This window comes from Myotis nattereri, assembly GCF_964212035.1.
Source record: "Myotis nattereri genome assembly, chromosome: 11".
NCBI classification, from domain to species: domain Eukaryota; kingdom Metazoa; phylum Chordata; class Mammalia; order Chiroptera; family Vespertilionidae; genus Myotis; species Myotis nattereri.
In genome coordinates this window covers 82191095-82212886 of record NC_138086.1, presented here as the reverse complement: position 1 = coordinate 82212886, position 21792 = coordinate 82191095, and the positions used below count along the sequence as shown (strand labels likewise).

The following is a 21792-nucleotide window of genomic DNA, read 5'->3' as shown; positions in this document are numbered from 1 at the left end:
CAGCTCAGAGAGTGCATCCCGGGGGTGGCCTGCTGGGGCCAGGGCAGACGGGGACCATGCAGGTGCAGAGAAGCCGTGGGCTCTGGCTCAGCTGTGGGCAGCTCAGAGCAGCGTGGTTGGAAGAATTTACACCGTGGCAATTGGCAGATGCTAGACGAGGCTCTGGCTTTGCTTTGTGGGGTCTGCTGACGCACCTAGACTTGGGCATCTCGTCAGCCACCGTGGGGAGCAGGAATCCTTATGTGGGTGTGGGCGTGGGCATGGGTGCGGGTGCGAGGGCAGGTGCTATGGGAGAAAGAGCCTGTGGGGGAGCCATGGGAAGGGAGGGGTCAACGTAGGTTGTCCAACAAGAGTTGATAACAAATGACTCTGGGCTGTGGCTGCCACACCCTGGGAATGTCAGGCCAACTAGGCTCTGTAGGTGGGAGACTTCTCGAGTTCTAGTTGTGCTGGGAGACGGTGATTAGAAGGGGACTCTGGGGCATGTTATTATTATTATTACTACTAGAGGCCCAGGGCACGAAATTCGTGCACAGGCAGGGTCCCTAGTGGCTGCCGGCCGGGGCCTCTCTTCACTCTCGCCGCCCCCTGGTGGTCAGCGCACATCATAGCGAGCGATCGAACTCCCAGTGGGTCGAACTCCCGAGGGGACACTCTGCATATTAGGCTTTTATACACAGATGATTGCCGCTGCTGTTATTTTGATGTGAAGAACTTTGAAACGCAAAGCAGGACTGGTCGGTACTCCATGAATATGTCACTCACGTCCCAGGGTTTCCCCAGGAAAGCATTAGCCCCATGACAGCCCTCAGGACTTGGACTTGGTGTTCTGAACGCAGTGTGAATTCCTCGGACTGAGTCCAGCCCTGAGGTGTGTGCAGAGCGAGGAGGGCCTCTCCTGGGGTCCCCGGGCATGTGGCTTCCTTAGGACTCTCTCCGGGGGCGTGGCCGCACGCAGGTGGCTGGCCTGTGGGAGGACGGGCTCTCTCTGCGGGAGGCACCTGGCACTTGCAGCAACTGAGTCACTCAACTGCCGCTTCTGCCCTACTTTCCGGGCTGAGCTCAGCTGCGGGACCTCTGGGCGGCAGGTCTCAGGCAGGTCTCCAGGCGGCCTATGGCGGGGAGAGGGGTTGTCGGAGGACAACTTCCCCTCCAGGTACGTGGCTGCAGCCTGCAGTCCCCAGGCGTGATTCCCGGGAAACCTGGGCCATCTGTCTGTCCCCGCGGCCGACAGTTACAGCGCCTGGCCAGGGCCACTGTCCCTTTTCAGAATGAAGGACCGCGCATTAGAGGAGAGAGCCGGCCGAATGGGAAAGGCACGTTTATTAGGGCCCTGCAGGCAGCTGCGATGATTCTGTGATTGTTCTCGGGACCCAGCGGAATGGGCCGCTTTCGCCTCTCTCTGCGCTGGCTCGCCAGTGGAACACACAGCCATAGAGGTGATTCTGGCCGGGAGCGCTCCGGCCTCGCCCCCTCGCGATGTTAAATAATGACCATGAACCGAGACCGGCCTGGCGACCACTGGCCTTGCCCGCGGGTCAGTTTCAGCATCTCAGCAGCCGCGGGGAGTGCGCTCAGGGCGAGGCTGTGGTTGTAAGTGGTGTCAGCCCTGAGATGCCAGCAGCTGTTGTTTTCATCCTCAACCGGCCTTTCCGCACAACGGGGAGCAGCGCTGCCCTCACGCAGCCGGTCCCCACGCTCACGCTTCTGTCTGACGCGGTAGCCGCGGGCGCGGGAGGTCGGCCCGTTTCCACCGCCGTCTCCTGACCGCCGCCAGCCCGCCTCCGGCCTCGGGCGCCCCGGGGAGTCGCAGCCCCCGGACGGTCCCCGCGTCGGGCAGAGGCTCCGTGCGTGACGACAGCCCGCACCGGGGGCGTCTGTGTGAACCCGTGTCCCGGGGCCGCTCGGCGCCCGAAGAGAATCGGGAGGCCCACCAGGCGACCGGCGTCCAGTGGCCGCGAGAAAAGAGAAAGCCGCGCCTGTGGGTTCGCTTTAACGTCCTTTATTCAATTCCCTGAAGCACCTCAGTGTCGGCCTCACGGGTGTTCTGGTCCCTTTTGCACCGCGTCCTGAGGCTGGCGAGTCCTTTAGCTCAGGCACCTCCCGTCCCGGCTCTGAAGGGGTGGTCTGGCAGCCTGCGGGCACATCGGGCTGCGTCCCGCACAGGAAGGTGTGCGGGACCCTGGGAAGTGGAGCCGGTCGTTGATGGCGTCGCCAGCATAGGTTCTAAATCCGTTGTCTCTCCAGGGGCTTCTCTCAGGCGTCATCACAAATGACTGACATTCGCTGTGCCTCCTCCACTGCGGGGCCCGTTGGGTTTGCAGACGGCCGAGGTCCCGCCCCCCCTGCAGCATCTGGCTTATTCCACGCGGCTCTGCTCTGCTTGTAGGGCCTGCAGGTACTTGGCTAAGTACCAAGGGGCGCGGACACACAACGCACGACCCCCACCACCTGCCCGAGCCCAGCAGCCGGTTGTGCGGGAGGAGTCGCCTGTGGCCTTGCTCTCCCCGTTCGGTCTGTGCCCATGTGCTCACTCCCTGCGTCGTGTCCGGGCGGGAAATCCCTTCGATCCTGGAAACAAGCTGTTGCTTTGTGGACACACAGTCCATCCGCGCAGAACGCATGGTGGACGGGCGCCAGGGAGCCAGCCTCACACCAAGGCCCAGGGGGCAGGGGGCAGGGGCAGCGCTTTCATTCTTTAGGGGGTGGGGAGCAGCGTGAGGGAGGGGAGCAGAGTGAGGGAGGGGGGAGCAGCGTGAGGGAGGGGAGCAGCGTGAGGGAGGGGGAGCAGCGTGAGGGAGGGGAGCAGCGTGAGGGGAGGAGCAGCGTGAGGGAGCAGAGTCTGTGCTTCCCCTCAGCTCCCTCGTCCTGAGCACCCAGGACCCAGGGCTACACTGCACCCTGTGGCCGTGCTGCTATTGTCTTAGGGTTTTTTCTTCCTCCCTGTCTCCCTCCCTCCCTCCCTCCCTCCCTCCCTCCTTCCCTCCTTCCTCCTCTTCCTTCCTTTCTTTTGAAATTGATCTCAGATGCAGTTTCATGGAGACACTGGTCCTGACATGAGGGCGTGGTCCGCATCTCACCTGGACGTCCTCTGTGACGGGGAACGCACTTGCCAACCTGTGGGCTCTGTGCCGAGGTCACCTGACGCCTGGAGCGCCCGCCTGTGGGCCAGGCTGACCGTGCGGAGCAGCGAGGCCCGTGGTGCACACCGGCCGCATCGGACGCAGCACCGCCGGCTGCCGGGCCTATGGGCCTGTGCCGTAGGCACTGCCACCCCTGGGGAAGGGCCCGCCCTGGAGGGACCTGAGAGTCAGGAAGCAGCTCTCCACCGTCAGATAAGCGTGATGGACACAGAAGGGCAGAGCCCAGCCCGTGCGGCTCACTGCTGGGCGTCATCCCGGGCACCCAGAGGTCAGGGTTCGGTTCCCGGTCAGGGCACAGGCCCGGGTTGTGGGCTGGATGATCCCCAGTGTGGGGCGTGCGGGTGGCAGCCGATCCAAGGTCCTCTCTCATCATGGATGTTTCTCTCCCTCTCCCTGTCCCTTCATCTCTGAAATCAATACAAATATATTTTAAAAAAACAATAAAAAATATTTTTTAAAAAACCATAGGGCAGGGAGCAGCCCTTACCGAAACCGTGTCCCTGAACACGTATGTCAGACGCAGATGGAGAATAAGGGAAATGACTGTTTTCGGTTTTGCCGCGTGACTGGAGCTGGCTTCCCGGTCCGGAGCCTGTGGAGGTCACCCCCCTCCCTCCCTAAGGGGACAAGCCGCCTGAATCCGCAGCGTCGGGGGTCCCGGCCATGAGCCGTGTGCCTCCATGGAACTGCCTGCTCACCGCATGCTCCCAGGGAGACAGGAATGTTCCGGCCCCTCAGCCTGCACTCGGGGAGCGGCCGGAATGCGGCTGGCGTGGAGCCCCAGTTGCCATCCAGTCCTGAGCCCATCGCCAGCTGCCAGCTAGCGGCCCGGGTGCCCAGCTGGGAGGCTGGTCCCTGGGAGCTAAGTGGGGAGATGCCAACGCAGCCCAGCACCCCTCCAGGGGGCCGAGGGCGTCCACGTCCGGGAGGCAGGGGGCTCCCTGCGGGGTGGCTTTGGGGGTTGGTTAGTGAGAAGAGGGCTGGGAAGGGCCCGCTCTGTCCCAGGTGCCCCGCGAGGCCCGAGAGAGAGAAGCTTCTGAGGCTCAAAGCGTTTGCCCTCCGGGAGACGGCTGAGCAGAGAGGAGAGTGGTCAGAAGGGCGAACACGGGAACAGCGCGTAGGACACGCTGCCTGCCCTCCCGCTGACAGCGCCTGGCCTCACGCACCTGCTGGTTGGCGTGGTTTCTTTTCTCTTTCCTCTTTTTTTAAAGTCTATATTTTTATTGATGCCAGAGAGGAAAGGAGAGGGAACAAGAGAGAGGAACATCGATGGTGAGAGGGGATCATGGATCGGCTGCCTCCTGCACGCCCCACACTGGGGGTCAAGCCCGCAACCCAGGCCTGTGCCCTGACCGGGAATCGAACCCTGACCTCCTGGTTCATGGGTCGGCGCTCAGCCACTGAGCCAGGCCGGCCGGGCCATCCACGGTCTGATTTGAGGGGCAGAGAGCGGGGAGGAGGAGAGGGGCCCTGCTACATGTGCCCTCGCTCCTGCGTCCTCAGGTCTGTGCGGCCTGGACCGCGGTCCCCACCCCGGAGGCCGCAGGTGCCGGCTGCTGGGGCACGTCTCCCTCCTCCCGCCTGCGCCTGGCTGCCGGCCTCAGGACGGGCTGGGGCAGGGCTGTGTTGCTGGGGCTGTTACATGGGGGGCCGGGGGGGCCCTGAAGTCCTGCTAGTATTTCCACAGCCACTTCGCGAGGTGCCGGCAGAAAACGTAGCCTTTTTAAGTTTTTTAAAATATTCAGATCATCGGCTTTGTTAGTGGCATGAGCACCCGGGCCGTCCGGACAGCGTGTGGGGACGCAGGCAGTTCACGATAGTGCGTCTGCAAACCGGGCCCAGGTCAAAGCCGGGCTGAGGAAGCCATGGGAAACCATGGAGCAAGTTCCTGAAAGCGACCAACACTCAGGCCAGCATCAAAGCAAGAGCAGAAGCCTCGGCCGTCCCCATGGCCGTGCTCCCGGTGCGCCCTCCGCAGCCGCGTCCCCGGGGCCGCGCGTCACAGTTCCTTTTGCTCATCGGCTGCAGCCCCTCTTTTAATGGGTCTTTGTCGTGGAACGTGTTACAGGCGTCCTCCTCTTACCCCCACCGAGCCTCTCCTCCCCGCTCCGCCGGCCCTGGCCTCGCTGTGCCTGTGTCCACGGGCCGTGCACGTGTGCATACGGTGTCTGGCTCATCGCGGCCCCCGCCCTCCCCCTCGGGGAACCCTCAGCCTGTTCCCTGCCTCCGTGTCTCTGGGTCTGCTTTGTTCCTCAGTTATTCTGTTCATTGGCTTCCACGATGAGTGAGGTCGTGGGATCTGGGTCTTTCTCATCGGCCTTGTTTCGCTTAGCGTGACGCTCTCCGGCCCCTCCGTGGGCCTCGCAGGGCGAGCGTCATTTCACGGTTGCGTGGGTTCCCTGGTGTGGAGGTGCCCGGCTTTCTGTTCACGCGCCTGCTGACGGGCCCGGGGAGGCCGCGTTTTTATCAAGTTTCATTTTCACTCTCGTAAGTGACGCTGCTTCCCTGTGACACGCCGGTCCTGCCGGGATCCGGCCTCCCCAGAGCCGGCGGGCGTGTGCTGGGCCACGCGAGCTCGCAGCTGTTCAAGAGCAGGGGAGCCAGGTGACCGGGCGGGGGGGGGGGGAGCCAGGTGACGGGGGGCGGGTGCTTCCGGTGGCGCTGCCGGCCGCTCGCCACAGGCCCCTGTGCGGTTGCCGTGGCGGGTGGCGATGCTGGCTGACTGTCCCTTCCACTTGCCTGCGTCCTTGGGTCAGGAAGGCTCCCCTCCCAAGATCCACAGAGAAGCCGGAGCCTGGGCCACAGGCCACGCGGCTGACCCGGGAGCCGTGGCAGAGCCGCGAGTCCCGCCGAGGAAGGGAAAGGTCGCTGACGCCCTCACGTGATGCCCCCTCAGGGGCTGTGAGCAGAATTCTCGCCTCAGCCCTGGCCGGTGGCTCCGTGGTTAGAGCCTCGGACTGAAGGGTCGAGGGTTCGATTCCCAGTCCAGGGCACGGACCTCGGTTGTGGGTTTGTTCCCTGGCCCCAGTCGGGGCACGAGCAGGAGGCAGCCAATCAGTGCGTCTCTCTCACATCGATGTTTCTCTCTCTCTTTCTCTCTCCCTCTTGTCTCCCCTCCCCCTCCTTCCCTCCCAAAACGCCACGGGAAAACATCCTCAGGTGAGGATTCAAAGACAAAAGCTTCTCCCCGCGGAGGAGAGAAAAGGGTGGCACACACTGGACCCAGCTCCTGGGGCTGGAGGCAGACAGCTCTGGGCGAGGGCACGGCTCAGACCCAGGAGGCGGAGCTGCGAGGCCGCGGGCGTCATGGCCACGCATGGCTCTGCCCGCGGGACACGCGGCCGCTCTGTGTCAGGAAGGAGCCCGCTGACCCCGGCAGGGGTGGCACCGCAGGCAGTGATGGGGGGGGCATGGGGGGGAGCCCACACAGCAGGACTCGGTTCCGTAGTGGACGGTCAGCCAGTGAGTGTATCTCATGCAGCGAGAGGACCCGCCCACATGTGCAATCACTGCGCGGGCCCTGCACTAAGGATGCCGATGACGCCTTTGCCTCCCACCCCCCCAGCCACCCCCCCCCCCAGCCACCCAGCCACCCAGCCACCCAGCCACCGGGGAGAGCGGCGCTGGTCCTGGCGACGAGGCACACCTTACATCCCGCGTCGTCCTCCATCTCCTGGGCGAGGAGGCCTGGCCGTGTCCCTGTGTGTCCCCGCGCCACACGCCGCCCGGAGTGGTAGGCACTGCTGGGAGGGGTCAGGCCTCCTTCTCGCTCCATCGCTGATTCTTAAACAAACGAGGTTAATTCCCGATCCAGTCGCACAGCCTGTGCTCCAGCCTCTGCGATCCAAAGCTTTTGTCCTCTGGCCCCGTGGCCGCCCGTGTTTTCTGCCTGGGGGGGTGGGGGTGGGGGGCGGGGGAGTGAGTGAGCCGGGGGATGGGCTCCCGATAGCCCCTGTGGTCCGGCCTGTGGGCAGTGTCTGCTGGGCGCACGGTGAGGACAGGGTGAGCAGGGCCCACGCAGGCCTCCCTGGGGACTGGACGCAGAGGCTGCAGGGAGGCAGGGGACCCAGAAAGGCAGGCGCAGAGCCGGTTCCGATGACAGCAGTGCGGCTGTCGGAGGACCTGGTGCGCATCCCGTCGCTGCAGCAAAGGGGGCTGACAGGAGAAGTGGGGGAAGCAGAACCCTGGCTTGGGGCGAGGGGACGAGCCCACCCACTGAGGAGCAGGTCTCCCTGGGAAGGGGCCGCAGAGGCCACAGGGAGGCGGGGGACCCACAAGCCCTCCCACTGAGGAGCAGGTCTCCCTACCGCGGCCGAGCAGTCGAGCGGGGGCAGGGGACCGACTGGGTGTCCGCGGAGAGCCCCCCTCCCCCAGGGACTTCCAGATGGAGCTGTGACCCTGTTGCCGTTCAGGAGGTGGTGGGTGGGTCACCCAGGGAGCCTGGGAGAAGGAGGGCTCATCCCCGTGTTGTCAGCGATGCTGGGGTGTGTGTGGGGGGAGGAGGGCGGGGGGGGGGGCGGGGGGGCAGAGGGCCCCTCGGTGCAAAGCTAGAGTCAGGGCTTGGGGACAGGCCCGCTGGTCCTGCTCCTGTGTCTACCGGGTCTGGCAGCCCAGGGGCCGTGTGAGAGGTGGAGGGGGGCGGGCCAGCGAGGGGCCCTGGGCTCGAGCCCGTGGTGACCCTGCGGCAACCGCTGGCCGCACAGCCGGGAAGCAGGGGCGCACGCTGGCCACCCCCCCTCCCCATGCCCTACCCCCGGGGCAGCACTGGCCTCCCTCGCGCGGCCCCCTCCGCTGGTGCTCAGGGCACAGGAGCAGGTGCCGCTGGGACGCGAGTGACTGACGGGGGAGGAGGTCACGTTGCCAAAGCGCCAGCAGCGGCCTTGCCCGCGGTGAGGGGCGGTGGCAGGTGCCGTGCAGCCGGGCAGACGCTGGGCTGGGTTGGAGGCAGGGGGACGGGGCGATAGCAGGTCGGACAGGAGCTGGACGAGGTGACGGGGTGACGCCGGCAGGCGTGGCCACGCCTCACATCATGCACCGCGAACGCCTCCCCCGCCGTGAGAGACGTGAACCTGGGGGTGAAATATCCGCGCTGCGCGGTGTCCCGTCAGCTCTGCGCCTCCTCCCTCCTGTGCGTCATCGGTGACTCACAGAGGCGGGTCTCCTGCGGCTGAGCGAGGGCTGGGGCCTGCCGGGGCCCGGGGAGACCTCCACGCGGGTGCCCCTGGGCCCATCCACTCCCTCTGAGAATTCCTCTCTCAGCAGCCAGCCCAGGACGGACTGTCGGTGCTGAGCCGAGGTCGTGAAGTATGCCCTACCATTCTGTTGTCCACCACATGCTGCCTCCTCTTTTTTAAAAAAATATTTTAATTGATTTCAGAGAGGAAGGGAGAGGGAGAGAGAATCCTTGATCTGCTGCCTCCTGCACGCCTCCCACTGGGGATCGAACCCACAACCCAGGCATGTGCCCTGACCAGGCATCGAACCTGGGACCCTTCAGTCTGTAGGCCAATGCTCTATCCACTGAGCCAGACCAGCTAGGACTCTCCTCTTTAAAAAAAAAAAAATGTTTTAAATTGATTTCAGAGAGGAAGGGAGAGGGAGAGAGAGAGAAACATCAGTGATGAGAGAGAAACGTCGATCAGTTGCCTCCTGCACGCCCCACCCTGGGGTGTGCCCTGACCCCCTCTTTTCCTGTCTGTGAATAGAAAACCCTGGGATCCCAGCCCCTGCAGGTCTAGGACAGGGGAGGGGAGCGGGTGTCAGCATGTGAGGACTCGGTGTTTTCCTGTTAAAAAGCCATTTATCACCAGGAGCAACCAAGTGTCCCAGCCCCTGATGAACGAGCCGTGCATGGCTGCACCTTCGGCTGAGGCGGCGCTGTCATCATTTCCCAGAAGGGCACCAGCTCACCCATTTCCTGTTTTTATCTCAGAACGTCCTGTGTTTCCTCCCCCCCAGATTTCCTGGCAGTGGGACCCGGGAAGCAGGTGACACGGGCCCTCGGGCCCCACCCAAGGTGCATGCCCGTTGCACGCGGTGGCAGCCAAGTCCGCGTCTTTGCACAGAACGAGGGTGTGAGGGGCGATGACACGGGAAGGCGCCCCGCAGGCTGCCAGCACCTCCTCGTGCAGCCGTGGGGGCGTCTCTTCACCCCAACACTTTCTGAGCTGCTCCCACTGCCTTCTCCATTGTTGGCGGATTTTAACCCTTGGACAAGGAATCGTTCCAGAACCTACTAGACCCACCAGGGATTCTTTCAAGAATAGCTTGAGCCCAGCCGCTGGCTCAGTGGATGAGCATCCATCCACCTATGAACCAGGAGGTCAGGGTTCGATTCCCGGTCAGGGCACAGGCCTGGGGTTGCAGGCTCCATCCCCAGTGTGAGGCCTGCAGGAGGCAGCCGATCAATGGTTCTCTCTCATCACTGATGTTTCTCTCTCTCTCTCCCTTCCTCTCTGAAATCAATAAAAACATATATTTTTTTAAAAAAGAACAGCTTGAGAACACCTTCACCTTGTCTTCTTACCGCAAGTTTACACGTGGACAAGCCAGAGTTGGAGAGGCCGTCTGGTCCCCGGCCTGGCACACTGTGAGCCCGCAGGCAGGGGCCTGCCCGGCATTTCATGCACCTGCTCGTTCATTCACTCATTCACTCACTCACTCACTCACTCATTCATTCATTCGCAAACATATCTGCCCCCAAGGGCGCCAGGCTCTGTGCCCACATTTTCCATAGCTACCGACCGATGGCAGCCACGTAACCAGGGAGGAGCCGAGCCCTTGGCCAGGTGGGTCCTGAGCTTCCCTTCAGGAGGAATCACCCACAGACAACGTCCCCGAAGGACCCGCCTCTGAACCCCGTGTCCGTTGGAATAGTGTTTTCTGCCTCCTCCCTCTCTCTGGCTCCCTCTCCCCCTCCCCCTCTCCCCCTCTCCCTCTCTCCCCTCTCCCTCTCTCCTTCTCTCTCTCTCTCTCTCTCTCTCTCTCTCTCTCCTTCTAGTCTGCAGCTTCGGGTCTGCTGGCTGTTAGATAAGGAGAAGGCGTGCCGTGACCCGCCCTCGCGCGTGGTCAGTGAGGGCACAGCTCCTGGCACGGAGGGGAGGGGCTCCCGGGGCGTAAACATGTGGATCTGAGCTCAGAGCCGTTGACCTGCTCTTCCCGGCTGCCCCGAGGCCGGGCTGGCTCCTCCCACTCGGGGCCCGTGGCCTCCGTGGCTGCAGGTGGCGCCTCCCCTCTGGGCCTGTGTAGTGTCCCCTGGACAAGATTGGGGGTAGGGGGGCGACTTCATTGTCCCGAGTGTGCGTGTTTACGTTAGCGATCCCGAGAGAGGCCGGCACCTCCTCGCCACTCACCGGGCCTGAGGCCTGGCTGCCTGCCCGGCAGACGTCTGCTGGCCTTTCTGAGCTCTCACCTCTGACCTTGAGGCCTGACCTTGGGGGATCAGGAGGTGGCCTCCTTTCCGTCTGGTCTTCAGCCACGGGTCAGGCTCTCTGGGGTCGCCCAGTGGCGTGACCGAGGTGGAGGCCAGTCCCTTGGGGACAAGTGTCTTCAGGGTGAGCCCAGGCCCGCTGGCCCAGAGGCTGGGGGCGCTGGGTCCCGGGGTCCCGGGGTCCCGGGGGGGGCGGGGTCTGCACCCGCCTCCTGAGAACTGAAAGATCTCTCCTGTTAGCAAATCTCTCAATCCCGCAGCACGTTCCTGGGAGTGTCATTTATGGAAAAGTGTCGGCGACCCTTTCACATGCTTCTCCGGCCTCTGTGACCGCGGAGACGCCGGGAGCCGGGGCCGGGGGCCGGGAGCCGGGAGCTGGGCCTGCATTGAAACTCGGTGGCCGTTGGCTTGGTCCTGGGAGAGGCAGCCTGGGTCCTCGGCCACGTGAACGGGCGTGTGTGTGCTGGTGCGGAGCAGTGCGGTCCTTGCTGTGCTTCGGGTGTGAAGGCCTTGGAGCTGCTGCTGGCAAGCGTCTCCTCCCCTTCGGGCGGCTCCTGGGGACGGGCGTCGAGCAGAGGGAGGGAGGTCTGGCTTGGCGGCGGGCACACGGTGCCGGGTGCAGACGGCGCAGAGGGGGTACGTTGGAGGCCGGTATACTCTTACTAACCGATGAGTAAATTTAATTTAAAAACTCAATGGCAAAAGGATCCGGGACTCGCCCCGCCCGCACCCACCTGGAGTGTCCTGTTGTCAGGCGCCTCCCTGGGAGGGTCCGTGGTCCCCGCCCAGCCAGTCCCTGCCTGGCGGCCACGGGGGGCAGGGCTATGCTTCCCTCTCCTCTGAGCCGCCCGAGGGGTGCTGGGGGCGTGCAGGGCCCCCTCCGGCCACGGCTGCCCCGGAGGGTGACAGGGTGGGCCTTGGCAGTTCTGGGGGCACAGCCCCTCCCCCCACAGCCTCTCACCCGAGGCCAAGGGCAGAAAGCAGGGGACTCGGGGGAGGGGCTCTGGGTTACACCCAGGCAGGGAGGGGGAGAGGCAGGCTGAGGACCAGACGGCAGGTCACAGGGTGTCCGAGGTGGGGTCTTGGCTGCCACATACTTTTTTTACACACACACACACACACACACACTCACACACAAGCACATAGACACTCAGGTACATACACACAAAGACACACACACACATACACAGACACACACACATACACACATAATACACATAGACACACACACTCACACACAAACACATAGACAGGCACATACACACAAAGACACACTCATACACACAGACACGCAGACACACACTCACCCAGAGACACACACAAACACATAGATACTCACACAGACACAGACACACAAAGACACACTCACATACAGACACACACACATACACACATCATATACATAGATACTCAGACACACACACTCAAACACACATAGACACACAGACACAGAGACACACAGATACACACATAATACACATAGACACTCACACAGACACACTCACTCACTCAGACAGAAGCACAGACACCGAGACACACAGATACACTCACACACAGAAAAGAGCAAGGTTCAGAGATGAGAAACCAACTTGCCAAAACCAAAGGGAAAAAGTGCCCACAGCTTTGAGCTTTTCCTGGTCCGGGGAGGATGTTAAAGGTAAAGAGCGGGTGTTGGTCAGGCCTGCGGCCACGGGGGTGGGACTGTGCTCAGCAGCACGGAGAGCAGGCACCAGGTGCTCCCAGAACGTGGTCGGATCACCCAAGGTCTATCTCAGGAGGAAATGCCGTGCATCGTGGTTTAGGGGCTGCTCGGGCTCCTCGGGGCCATACCACAGTGTCCCAGGGCCTGCGGGGTGGGACACAGGGTGCAGAGTCAGAGGGGGGTGTCCCAGGAAGCTTGGGGTGGAGTTCACTGGCGGGGGGGAGGGCGGGGTCTCGGGGGAGAGGGGCTCCCTCCCTGCAGCCAGGAGCTGGCCCGAGTCCCCTCCCCCTGCCCCCCCACCAGAAACTCCCTCATGGGCACTGAAGTGGAACCCCTCCAGGGTCCGTGTCGTGGGGTGGGGCAGTGGCAAAGGGTGGAAGATAGAAGGAGAGGTCAGGGCACCGTCCGGCCACCGGGAGGACCCGTAGGACAGTCCTCAGGCCACAGCCCCACCCCGAGCAACCCTGAGCCTGGGGCCCGCCAAGAGCACCCGGGAAGAGACAAGCCTGGAACGGGGCCCCCGCAGGGCACAGGGCGGGCATCAGGGGTGATCAGCAGTTTCCTGGGGAGCAGCGTGTCTCCTGGGAAACAGGCACCAGGGGAAGTTGTGTGTTCGTCCTAACCTGTGCCGGAAGGGAGCCCGCCCTGGGGCTGGGGACCTGGGGAGGGGGGACCTGGGGGGGCTGGGACCTGCGGGGGGACCTAGGGGGGGCTGGGGAGGGGGGGACCTGGTGGAGGGACCTGGGGGGAGACCTGGGGCTGGGAAGGGGGGGACCTGGGGCCGGGGGGGAGACCTGGGGGGGAACATGGGGCTGGAGGATCTGGGGGGGCTGGGACCTGGGGGGACCTGGGACAGTGAGCCGGGGGCCCGTGGACCAGGGACAGGGAGCTGGGGGCCGGGACAGTGTGACATGAGCGGTTTCTCCTTTGCTGAGTCACCGGTTGCTGGAATTCTGCAGGGAGGGGAGGGAGGGCAGCGGACCCACCCTCCGTGTGTCCAGGGGGCGATACTTTATCTCTGGCCTCCCCGAGGCCCGGCCTGGGCTCCTGGAATCTCTGGGGCTTGAGGCGGCGCCAGCCACGGGGACAGGAGGCACAGGAGGCACAGGAGGCACAGGCAGGCGTGGGGCAGGCCGGGAGAGGACGGAGGCGGTGGGTCTCGGGTCCTCACCCCCCTCTGCCTGGCTGCCCCACATCAGTCAGGGGGGCCGCCCCTGGGACAGCCAGCAGCCCCCACACTTGGACAGCGGGCGGTGGGCGGGCTCAGGCAGAGGTTTCCTCTCGTCTCCGAGGCTTCCTGTACCAACCCCCTTTCCACCTCCACGGGCGCTCAGCCGGGGCTGCCATCAGACGGGCCCCGGAAGCCACACCTGAGCCTCAGTCGCACCAGCCACCGGCCGGGCACGCCCACTGCCACTCGCCCTGCTGGGGAGCAGGGGGCACGCGGCCCACACCCGGACGAGGGCAGCTGTGGGCCCAGTCCCTCTCCGCCTTCTTCCCCTCCTCCGTGTTGTGAGTGGACACAGCCCCGCCCTCCTGCCCTCGAGGGGACTGCCCAGGGCGGGTGGCCCCTCACAGCTGTGGCCACGCAGACGCAGAGCCACACAACCCCACCAGCAGCCCCAGCAGCACCTGCACCACCTGCACACCCACTCCTGTGCGCCCGGCCTGGTCAGGGGAACTCTCGCATCTGTGACCCGCACACAGCTCCCTCGCTGGAGCCGGATTTGGATAGAAACACGAAAGACCCTCCCGCTGCCACTGAGATCCTGCCTCCCCCTGCCTCCCCCTGCCTCCCCCTGCCTCCCCCTGCCTCCCCGTGCCTCCCCCTGCCTCCCCCTGCCTCCCCCTGCCCTCCCCGCCACTGCTCAGGGCTTAAGTGGTTCTTAGTGGGCGCCTGGCCTGGGCGTCCGGCCCGTGGACCCTGGTGCCCTCCTTGCTTGGGGGCCCTGCTCTAGGGGGGCAGCAGGCGACAGTGGAACGCATTGCTAAGGTCACTGCCAACCACGCTCACACAAGTTAATGAGACATGGACTGGCCGTGCCCGGGAAGCTAATGTGATTTAAAGAAAATGCATAAAAGTCGAAGGCCAGCACATTTCTAAATTCTCCTAAACACAGATCGGACCGTGTGCGCTGCCAGGAAAGTGCCAGGGTGGCTCTCGGACTTGCAGGATGTTTTCGCGCCTCCCGGAGGTGGCCACGGCGGGCGATCACATGCAGCTCAGTGCAGATGACGGTGCGGGGGGGGGGGGGGTCTTCCTTCTAGAAGGTTCCTCAGCTGGGCCGTCAGAACAGGCCCCGGGGCCCCAGGCATCGGTAGTCTCTTTCATAGGGACGTGTAGTGACAGGTGAGGGACGTGTAGTGACAGGTGAGGGACGAGGCGAACACACGGGACTCCTGGTGAGGAACATGGTTCCTGGGACTTGGAGAGCGAGACGCTGAGTCCCTTGCTCGCACCTCCTAGGAGACCATGGCCCGAGGTTCGGGTGCAACTGGCCGAGGCCGAGCCATCGCTTCCCTGCTCCCCGGTGTCAGCTTTGAGGACGAGGGGAGGGGTTTGCTCTGAGGGCTGTTGTGTGGGGGACTCTGCTGGTTAATGCGTCCTAATTTTCGTGTGTGTGAGTGTGTGTGTGTGTGTGTGTGTGTGTGAGTGTGTGTGTGTTGTATGTGTGTGAGCGTGTGTGAGCGTGTATGAGTGTGTGTGTATGTGTGTGTGCAAGTGTATGAGTGTATGTGTGTGTTGTGTGAGTGTGTATGAGTGTGAGTGTGTGTGTGTGAGTGTGTAAGTGTATGTGAGTGTGTATGTGAGTATGTGTGTGTGTGTGTGAGTGTGTGTGTATGCACACGTGTGCTGCTGCCGTACTGACGTAGCTTCCCAAGGCCCTCCGTCATGGGACAGTGCGTGTTTCGAATGCTGACCCTAAGGTGCTGATCCGATACCCTCTCTGATTTGCACATTTGCACGCCAACCACCAAGAGCACACACTGCAAACCCACTTTGCGGCCCAGGCTCCTCCCTGGGACACGGTGCCCGTCCTGCCCCGGGACCTGGTGAGGCAGGGACAGCGCCTGAAAAGGGCTTGGGCGCACCCGGCATTGCCAGGCTCCAACGGCCGCCTCCCAGGTGCGGGCTGGCGGGGAGACAGTGGACAGGACAGGATGGGACAGACACGCCGTCACGGGTTCCTGTGTGGCAGCGACCGTCCCTCCGTGGGGACTAACACTCTCGTTTGGGGCGGGTGCGTGAGCCGCGGGCGCGCGAGCAGCAGCCAGACCACAGGCCCGCGTTCCCGGAGCACAGGTGGCTCCGCAGCCACAGCCAGGGTTGGTTTTAGTCGTGTTGCGGTTCCTTGGGAATCACACACTAAGGACGCAAACGTCGAAGGCAGTTGTAACTGCACCAGGCGAGGAACGGAGGCTCTCGGCGTGGTGAGCGGGCGACGTCCAGCGACGGTGCTGGGATCCGGCGTGTGTGGCTCGGTCACGGGGACACGGCAGCACGGGGACGAAGCTGTGCGCTTCAGGGCTGACCGCCCCCTGCAGTCCCTCCCGGTGGGACGCCTCTGAGGCCTCGCCTCCTCGCACCCAGAGCCCCTCCGCTGGCCCGGTCGGCAGCGACTTGAACTTCCCCTTCTGTGCCCAACGCCACGCGAGCCGGGCCTGGGGCTGAGGGATGCGCTGAAACCTGCCTCTCACCTCAGTCAGTGACACCCGGTCGGCAGCGTTCGGGGACCGTGCAGTTATCATCAGTTTTATGTCGCATCACGTCCTGCAATGTCCCCGATTTAAAAGGTCATAGTTCAGACCCCTTCATCTGAGATGGCCGTGCCTGCAGGACGCGGCGCAGCGAGGGGCAGGAGGCCGAGATGGAAAGGCCCCGGGCAGCATCGCGATGACGAGGGAAGTGGTGGGCCCTCCAGCCGCCCCGGCCCCCCAGGCCTCTGTGAGAGCTGTGGCTGGGGAGCGGGGAGGGAGCAGGGGGGAGGGGCGAGTGTTTGCTGGGACAGGACTGAGCCGGGCAGCGGAAGCCACTGTGGGTCTGAGGACAGGCAGCACATGTGGAGCGGACATGGTGCCGGGCAAGAACGCGTTCTTTAAAAAGCGCGGCTTCCCGCACGCCTCGCCGCGGCTCTGCACGCTCTCACCTGCCCTCTCTCTGCTTTCTTGTTGCAGTTTCTTATGGGGCTGACGGCTTTAGGGATTTCCATGCAATAATCCCCAATTCTTTCTCTCGTAAGTATATGCTTTGCTTCTAAGTAAACATGGACATATGTGTTCGTTTCATGCTCCGTTCCCATCGTGTGGGTCCTGTGCGTGTGCTCCTCATCGCCTTTTGCATGTTGTCAATGTGAGATCCATGCAACGTTGACCGTTCTGTTCAGCAAACAGCTCCCGTCCACAACGTCACCTCCACAGCAAAGTGCACACATGACGTGTTGTTTACTTATTTTTAAATGTATTTTTACTGATTTCAGAGAGGAAGAGAGAGGGAGAGAGAGAGAAGCATCCATGATGAGAGAGAATCCTGGGTCGGTTGCCTCCTGCACGCCCCACACTGGGGATGGAGCCCACAACCCGGGCCTGTGCCCTGAGCAGGAATCAAACCGGGACCTTCTGGTTCCTAGGTCGATGCTCAACCACTGAGCCACACCGGCCTGGCCACACGTGACGTTTTAGATGTGAAAGGTGCCATGGAGCGTCCCTGTGTAGCGATATGGAGTGTGAGCAGTGGCACACGGAACAGTGGCATGGACGGAATCGCCGCCCCCCCCCCCCCGCCCACCCACACACACTCACACACACACACTCACACACACTCACACACACACCGCTCGCAGCGCTGTTGCTAACGTGGGTCATCTCCTCTCTGCCGAGGCCATGAGGAAATGGCCGGCTGTCACCGTCCAGCGGCCCGGCCTGCGGTCGAGGGCAGCCGTCCACGCCTGCAGGACGGGAGCAGGCACGGCTGTCCGTCCGTTGCTCAGAGTGTTCATTTCAGAACCGAGAGGAGCCGGGGCCGGGGCCGCGGGCGGAGCAGCACCAGCCCTGGCGCCGCGGCCGCTCCTGATCTGAGCTGTCAGCCCAGGCAGATGCCCTTCCATCTTTCGGTTTTAGGCATCGAGGGATGAGCGATGACACCCGTGTTTCGCAGCGTCCTGAGGGGGTGGGAAGGGATGGAGAGTGCTTTTCAGATGCACGGGGAGCTGCTTGTTCAAAGCGATTCAAGCTGGTGGCCCCTTCGGACTGGCGACGTCAGAGCCTGGAACGGTCCGTCCTCTGATGCTGCGGCTGGGAAACGGTGCCCACTAGGACTGCCCCGGCGCGGGGGAGCAGGGGGAGGCGGGGCGGGGGGAAGGTTCTGACGTGGCCGCTGTCGGGAACAGGGGCAGCAAGGTCCCAGCATCCTGTTGTCAGAAACCGTTAGGTTCCTAAAGGGTGATCATATCAGACCTTCCCTCACAGCCCCGACTGGCTGCCCTTCCAGCTCACCAGGGTCCAGAGCATTTCTCTTATGAATGCTCCTTTGGCCCAGCTTTCAGACGCCAGCCTGATGTTTACTTCTGTGGGATGGACACACTTGTGTATAAGATGTTTACATACGTGTGTGCCTGTGCACGTGTGCTTCTGTGACTGTGTGAGACTGTCAGTGCGGGGACAGGGAGCTCATGTGAGTGTAGAGGTGAACGGTCACACGCCTGCGACGTTAGGAGGTCCAGGCACCTCCAGGTGAGATAACACAACCTCGGCACGTCGCTGACTCGGGGTGAGCAGGCTCGAGCAGGAGGAGCGTCCAGGCAGGTCCTTGGGTGAAGACGTCCGTGTGAGAAACGTCTCCATGTCAGCCCTGGAGCTTCAGGGCGACAGGTGGTGTGTGTGTGGATGCGCTGCCTGTCCATGTATTCACACAAATGGGCCCACAGGTCCTCGTGTTTCTCTCTCTTTCTCCCCCTCCCCCATGTGCCCAAACCGTAACTGGCCCCCTGGCCCCCTGGCTGTACTTCACCCCACCCAACAGCAACCAAACTGTTCTGGGCCAACACCACCACCTAGTGGTCATGGTGGAGAAGGGTCCTCACACCTCAGTACCTCTTTTCCCTTTTTCTTCTTAAAAATTAAAGACATCACCTGTGTAAGCCCCTGGACCAGCTCAGCACCAGTGTGCGTTCCTCATTGCCAGAGGAAGTGTGTTTCATACACTTCCTCTTTTCTCTCTCCCCTACTTCATCCCACTAAAAGGCCTGAAACATGAAGTAAGGCTTAAACTATTCCTGATCACACTTCCGTACAATGGAAAGAAAACAACCTACACTTAAAATGGTGTACGTTGTAATGAATGGTTTTGTTCACCTTTAAAATGCTCAACACTTTTCATCACCCTCCGGCACAGGGGTGCCCCCGTCGGCAGGGTCCGGGGGGTCCTGCGTTAGCATCAGAGTTTTCTGTCACAGCACGTGCCGCTATTTCTGCAACCGCTCACACACGCCTGCCTGTCGCCTCCTCGCACACTTTCATTGCTTGCCCTCCTGTCAGCTGCGTCCCAGTGTCCCCTCCGCGAGATTTTTGCTGGCCAGCCGCCATGAGGCAGGAGTGCTCTGTCTTCCTTCGTTTTTCATGGAAAACAGTGCGCGTGGCAATCCCGGGGCCTGAACGCCTCCCGTGGGGCCGACTTCAGAATCGCTTTCTGACAGAAGCGTGTGTGGCGTTGGCTTACGTGGAGCCTCCGTCCTGTTCCCACACTCATGGTTCCTTCTCCTTCGCCACAGAGACCGGTTCTGTCTGCGTTTCCCAGGAGCCCAGACGGGGGTCCTGGGCCCGTTCCGTGGGCTGGGCCTCTTCGGCTCTGGAGCCTCCCCCACCCCCCATGGTCTCAGATGGTGGATGACGGGCTCCTGTGAAGCCTGCTGTTGGTCTGGTTCTGTTACAGCTCAGACCACGTGTCCCCGGGCGTAGTCAAGGGAAGGTCCCTCCCTCGCGAACCACTGGTCTCCTGCTTGAACCTCTGGGGTGAGGGTGACGTCGTGCTGGCTTCCCCTCATGCTGTCCTCGCCCCTCCCGCCTGAGGGTCCCTGCTCCGCGCCCATCGGAGCGTGTGCCCCCGGGGCCAGACACGCGAGTGTGGGAAAGCTCTCAATGGGGCACGGCCAGCACCATGTCTTCCCTCTCAGGAGAGCATCTTTACCTTCTTTTTTATTTTTTCTAAATGGGGGACTCCCGCCCTGGCTGGTGTGGCTCAATGGATAGAGCTTCAGCCTGCGGACGGAAGGGTCCTGGGTTCGATTCTGGTCACGGGCACAGGCCCAAGTTGTGGGTTTGATCCCCCATAGAGGGCGTGCAGGAGGCAGCTGATCAATGATTCTTCCTCATCACTGATGTTTCCATCTCTCCTCTCTTCCTCTCTGAAAGCAATAAAAATATATTTTAAAAATAAATAAATAAAAATAAATGGAGGGACTCCCCCGTGCCAGCCACTGGCAGACCCTGAGGCGGCTCCGCGGCCCCAGCACCAGGGCCCAGGTCATCTGAGGGTCCACGCCGGGTGGCCCGTGGCTCCGCCCTGGACGCTGCTTGGCCACGGGATACCACACCATCACTTTCCTCTCTTGGGGCCCCCAGGAGTCTTACAAGCAGGGGAGCAGCGAGCAGCGACTTGCCCTGGGCTCCCCTCTGACCCTGTTTCCAGGGTCCCCTTTGCCCTGACCGCTCAGTGCACGGCCAGCTGCCCTGTCGCGGCTCCTTTGCTGTAACATTCCTGAGCCAAAGCCCCGCCGAGTCTCTCTCCGGCTGCTTCCAGCCGAGAGGCTTTCCCAGGAGCCACAGCAGCCCCCGGGGCCACTTCTGTGGCTGTGATTTTACTGCTCAGCGAGTCCCCGCAGCCCAGCGTGGCTCACTTATTCCTGTCACATTTCTGGGACCAAAGCAGGGCCCTGCCTACGCTGCCTGTGGCCTCTGCTATCCTAGCCTTTCCTTGTCTCACGGTTCGCAGCTGTAATGAATGTGCTCTCAATCGCCAAAAAAAAAAAAAAAAAAGGAACTTGGAGCCCCCTGCCCCCTGCCCCCTGCCCCTGCCCCTGCCCCTGCCCCTGCCCCTCACACTGTCCCCAACGACACAAGCCAGGAGCGGCCACGGCCGCAGCGATGCCTGTCCATCTGAGTGGCCAGAGCAAGCGGGCGTTTCTGGCAGGTGCTGCCCGCCACCTGCTGGCGGGGCCTTTGGGGAAAGCAAATCAGTTCTGAAGGGAGGCCTCTACCTGGTAAAAGCAAGAGACAGAGCCAAGTGGAGGAACGAGGGAGGGGACCACCCCCCCACCCCCCAGGCCCGGTTCCCGGCCTCCCAGCCCCAGGAGCCCTGCGCCCCACCCCCCCACACACACACCGGGCCTCCACGTCGCCTGGGACGTAGAACTGGCCGCGCCGCCGCCCCTGTGCTCCGAGCCCCGGCCTCACGGTAGAGCCCGCCAGGTGGTGATTAGGCGGCACCCAGGTGTTGGCGATCGGAGGCCTGAGCTTTACGCCCTGTTCTCGGTGCAGACGCCATGGACCGTGGGCCGTGGAGATGGATTCCCTTCCACCGGGAAAGGTAGCCGGCAGCACTGCGGCCAGGGAGGCCGGGAGGCCGAGGCAGCAGCACCCACTGGGGCCCCCGCACACGGCTCCCCGCCTGTCTGCTGTCCTTGCTCCCTGAGCTGCTGGGACTCGGCCCCTCGTCTGGCAGCTGCTAGGGCGGAGGGGGGGAGGCGGGGGCAGGCCCTTCTGAGCTCTGGAATCGTGTAGAAGCCATTCAGAGCAGCCGCCTGCCCAGGGGCCTAAAGGGAGGAGACACCCTCACTCCTGGGTCTCCGAGTCCACGTGGCCCGTTAGCTGGGTCCGTGTTCCATCCGCTTACTTGTCTGTCAGTCTTCTCTCCAGAGAGCTGCGGGATGGCGGGAAGGAGGGGCTTGGCCACACGACGCCCCGGCCCCGGCCCTGACGCTGGATGGCGGTCACCCCCACCTTCTGGGTGGGCCCCGGCGGAGAGGGCGCAGGCTCCCCCAGAGGCTCCACGCTGTCCCCGCGACCCGGGGACCCTGCCCGGCTTAGAGTGAGGGCCCGCCTTCCCTGAGTAAAATAACCTCAAGGTGCCATCTCTCCCCCGCGGACGGCCACGGGGACCTGTGGAGGGGCAGGCGGGAGGCCGTGGTTCCCGCCACCCCGAGTGGGGCGCCGGCCCCGCCGCCGCCTGCGGTGACAGTGCCTGTGTTGTGTCTTTCAGCCGGTCATGTGAAGGTAGAGGCTCAGAGTGATGAAGAGCGTGGGCGTGCCTGTGACATGAATGGGGAGGCGTGTGCCCAGGACTTGCGCGTGCTTGGCGCCGCGGCGGGCGAGGACGTGAATGGCTCCCACGGCGGCCCGGGCGGCAGAGCGCTGTCCGGCGCTGGAGGCATCCGACTTCCTAACGGCAAACTGAAGTGTGATGTCTGTGGGATCGTTTGCATCGGCCCCAATGTGCTCATGGTGCACAAGAGAAGCCACACGGG

At 63.0% G+C, this 21792-nt stretch overlaps 1 protein-coding gene across 14 annotated transcripts in view; it reads left to right on the top strand.

Moving 5' to 3' along the window:
• The window catches only part of IKZF1 (IKAROS family zinc finger 1), a 74005-nt gene that overhangs the window by 27789 nt on the left and 24424 nt on the right, over positions 1-21792 (top strand). For 6 of the 14 annotated variants that reach the window (XM_081101965.1, XM_081101964.1, XM_081101963.1 and 3 more), the window contains one exon: positions 21528-21791. The exons of the other annotated variants lie outside the window; for them this stretch is intronic. In XM_081101965.1, coding sequence (XP_080958091.1) covers positions 21528-21791 — 264 coding nt within the window. The remainder of the gene's footprint in view (positions 1-21527; position 21792) is intronic. 14 annotated transcript variants of the gene reach the window in all.